The 2,376-nt window shown below is 37.4% G+C and overlaps 1 protein-coding gene across 1 annotated transcript; it reads left to right on the plus strand.

Moving 5' to 3' along the window:
• Nucleotides 1-20: 20 nt before the first annotated feature.
• Nucleotides 21-2,000, plus strand: LOC109215719 (probable galacturonosyltransferase-like 1). Its single transcript, XM_019379832.1, has 3 exons — nt 21-579; nt 928-1,483; nt 1,739-2,000. Exons 1-2 carry the CDS (start codon nt 49-51, stop codon nt 1,480-1,482), a joined length of 1,086 nt encoding a protein of 361 aa, XP_019235377.1. The 5' UTR covers nt 21-48; the 3' UTR covers nt 1,483; nt 1,739-2,000.
• Nucleotides 2,001-2,376: the final 376 nt, after the last annotated feature.

Raw genomic sequence — 2,376 nt, forward strand, 5'->3', positions numbered from 1 at the left:
TATATATATCAAGTAAAGTAGTGTGCCTGTTTATGTAGCTTCTCCATAATGCCAAAACTTGGGAGTTTCAAGATCAAGGCCTTTATTTCTCTTTTATGGACCATCTCCTTTGCTGCACTTATAGGCGCTATCAATACCAAGAACTTCCATTTCAAAGAAGCCCCAAAATTCTACAACTCCCCAACTTGTCCTTCTCTTCACTTCTCCTCCACCGACACAAATAATGCTACCATCAAATCCACCTCCAACGGAATTTGCTTTGAAAATGCAGTAAATGTAGCCATGACTCTTGATGCAGCTTATCTTCGGGGGTCAATGGCTGCGATTCTTTCTGTTCTTCAACACTCTTCTTGCCCTGAAAATGTTATCTTCCACTTCGTTGCTTCTTCCTCCGCTGACACTAATTATCTCAACATCACAATTGCTAATTCATTCCCTTATCTTCATTTCACAATTTATCCCTTCCAAGATTCCGGTGTGGCAGGTTTAATATCTACATCCATTCGCGCTGCTTTAGATTGTCCTCTAAATTATGCTCGAAATTACCTCGCTGATCTTCTTCCTCGATGTATCCAAAAGGTTTGTTTACCTCGATCCAGACCTTTGTTCTATGTTTTACTTAATTTATTCCTAAATGTTCATTATTTTCTATGTTTTCGGATGTGTGTGTATATCTATATATATTTGAATGCACATGAAATCCTGTCGTATACTTTACGTGGCTTTTAGACTGGCAATGACTCCGATTTTTTTCGGTTGTAAATAGCAACCGGAAAAGGATTTTTAGCGGCTGAATTTTTACTTGCTAAAGGGCATTAATATTTATAAACCAAGTTTAGTGACGAATTTTATTACTCTACTAGAATTTAGTAATTAATTAAAGGAGAAAATTACAGTTATTTTCTAACATATTTGTTATCCATGTAGGTTGTGTACCTGGATTCAGACCTTGTTCTCGTAGACGACATTGCCAAGCTGGCAGCAACACCTCTAGGTGAAGAAGCAGTTCTAGCAGCACCAGAATACTGCAATGCAAATTTCACTACTTATTTCACCCCCACTTTCTGGTCAAACCCTTCACTTTCTTTGACTTTCGCGAACCGAAAGCCTTGTTATTTCAACACGGGTGTTATGGTCATTGATCTTGAAAGATGGAGAGCTGGAGATTACACAACAAAGATTGTAGAATGGATGGAACTTCAGAAGAGAATGAGGATTTATGAATTGGGTTCGTTACCACCTTTTCTGCTTGTTTTTGCTGGAAATATAGCTCCAGTGGATCATAAGTGGAACCAACATGGTCTTGGAGGAGATAATTTCCGAGGTCTCTGCCGGAATTTGCACCCTGGTCCAGTGAGCCTATTGCACTGGAGTGGTAAAGGGAAGCCGTGGGTTCGGCTCGATGCGAGCCGGCCTTGTCCATTAGATACCCTCTGGGCACCTTATGATCTTCTGCAAACACCTTATGCTCTTGAATCATAAGGTAAAGACTCTACACTATATATCGGCATACTTTAACCTGTTGTATCAGATTATTTGTCTTATATTCTAGGTTACTGATCCCACTTATTAGAGATGATTAATTATATATAGCTATATATAAAAGTTATTTGTTTGCAAACTTTGCATTTTCTATATACACCTTTCTTATTTTGTTAAATCGCATATCTTATATTGATATATTCTTACAGTCTGTTAATTAATGTACTCTTGTGTAATTGATTTCTTTGATCTTCAGATATCCCAGAAGTTGGAGCACAAGACAGAGTATAGAGATCTGTATCTTGAGATCCTCCTCGATTGTGTTGTGTACAGTAGTAAGCTAGCGTTTCTTTTTATTGAACGGGAATGACTAAGGTGAGGGCTGTTTCTTGTACGTATATTGGAGTGCACAGTTGTTGGGAATTTTACTTTGCTATACTTATTAGATCGAGGAGTACTATTTTTGAATATCCAGTGAGGTGAAAACAGTAAATGACACTAAAGTTTACATGAGAGAATATTGGCAGCCAATGTTTTTCCCTTTTTAGGTAGCGTGGCATTGTTCGCCAGTATTCAGAAACAACTTGATCAATACTCCCTCCGTTCCAATTCATATGAACCTGTTTGACTGGGCACGGAATTTAAGAAAAAATGAAGACTTTTGAAATTTGTGGTCCTAAATAAGTTAAAAAGGGACTCAGAGTATTTGTGTGGTTATAAAAGCTTCTCATTAAGGGTAGAATTGTAATTTTAAGCTAAATTGTTACCAAATTTAGAAAGGGGTCATTCTTTTTGGAACGGACCAAAAAGGAAATAGGTTCACATAAACTGGAACAGAGGGAGTACTAATTATAGTATACCTATACTCGAGTAAAAGAAATTCAGTAGTAAGAT

This window comes from Nicotiana attenuata, unplaced genomic scaffold (genome assembly GCF_001879085.1).
Source record: "Nicotiana attenuata strain UT unplaced genomic scaffold, NIATTr2, whole genome shotgun sequence".
NCBI classification, from domain to species: domain Eukaryota; kingdom Viridiplantae; phylum Streptophyta; class Magnoliopsida; order Solanales; family Solanaceae; genus Nicotiana; species Nicotiana attenuata.

Bases quoted from the DNA above. Each gene is read 5' to 3' on its own strand.
- LOC109215719 (XM_019379832.1), top strand. From the start codon at position 49: ATGCCAAAACTTGGGAGTTTCAAGATCAAGGCCTTTATTTCTCTTTTA. The intron at 580-927 runs GTTTGTTTACCT...TTATCCATGTAG, and splicing joins TTCCTCGATGTATCCAAAAG to GTTGTGTACCTGGATTCAGA.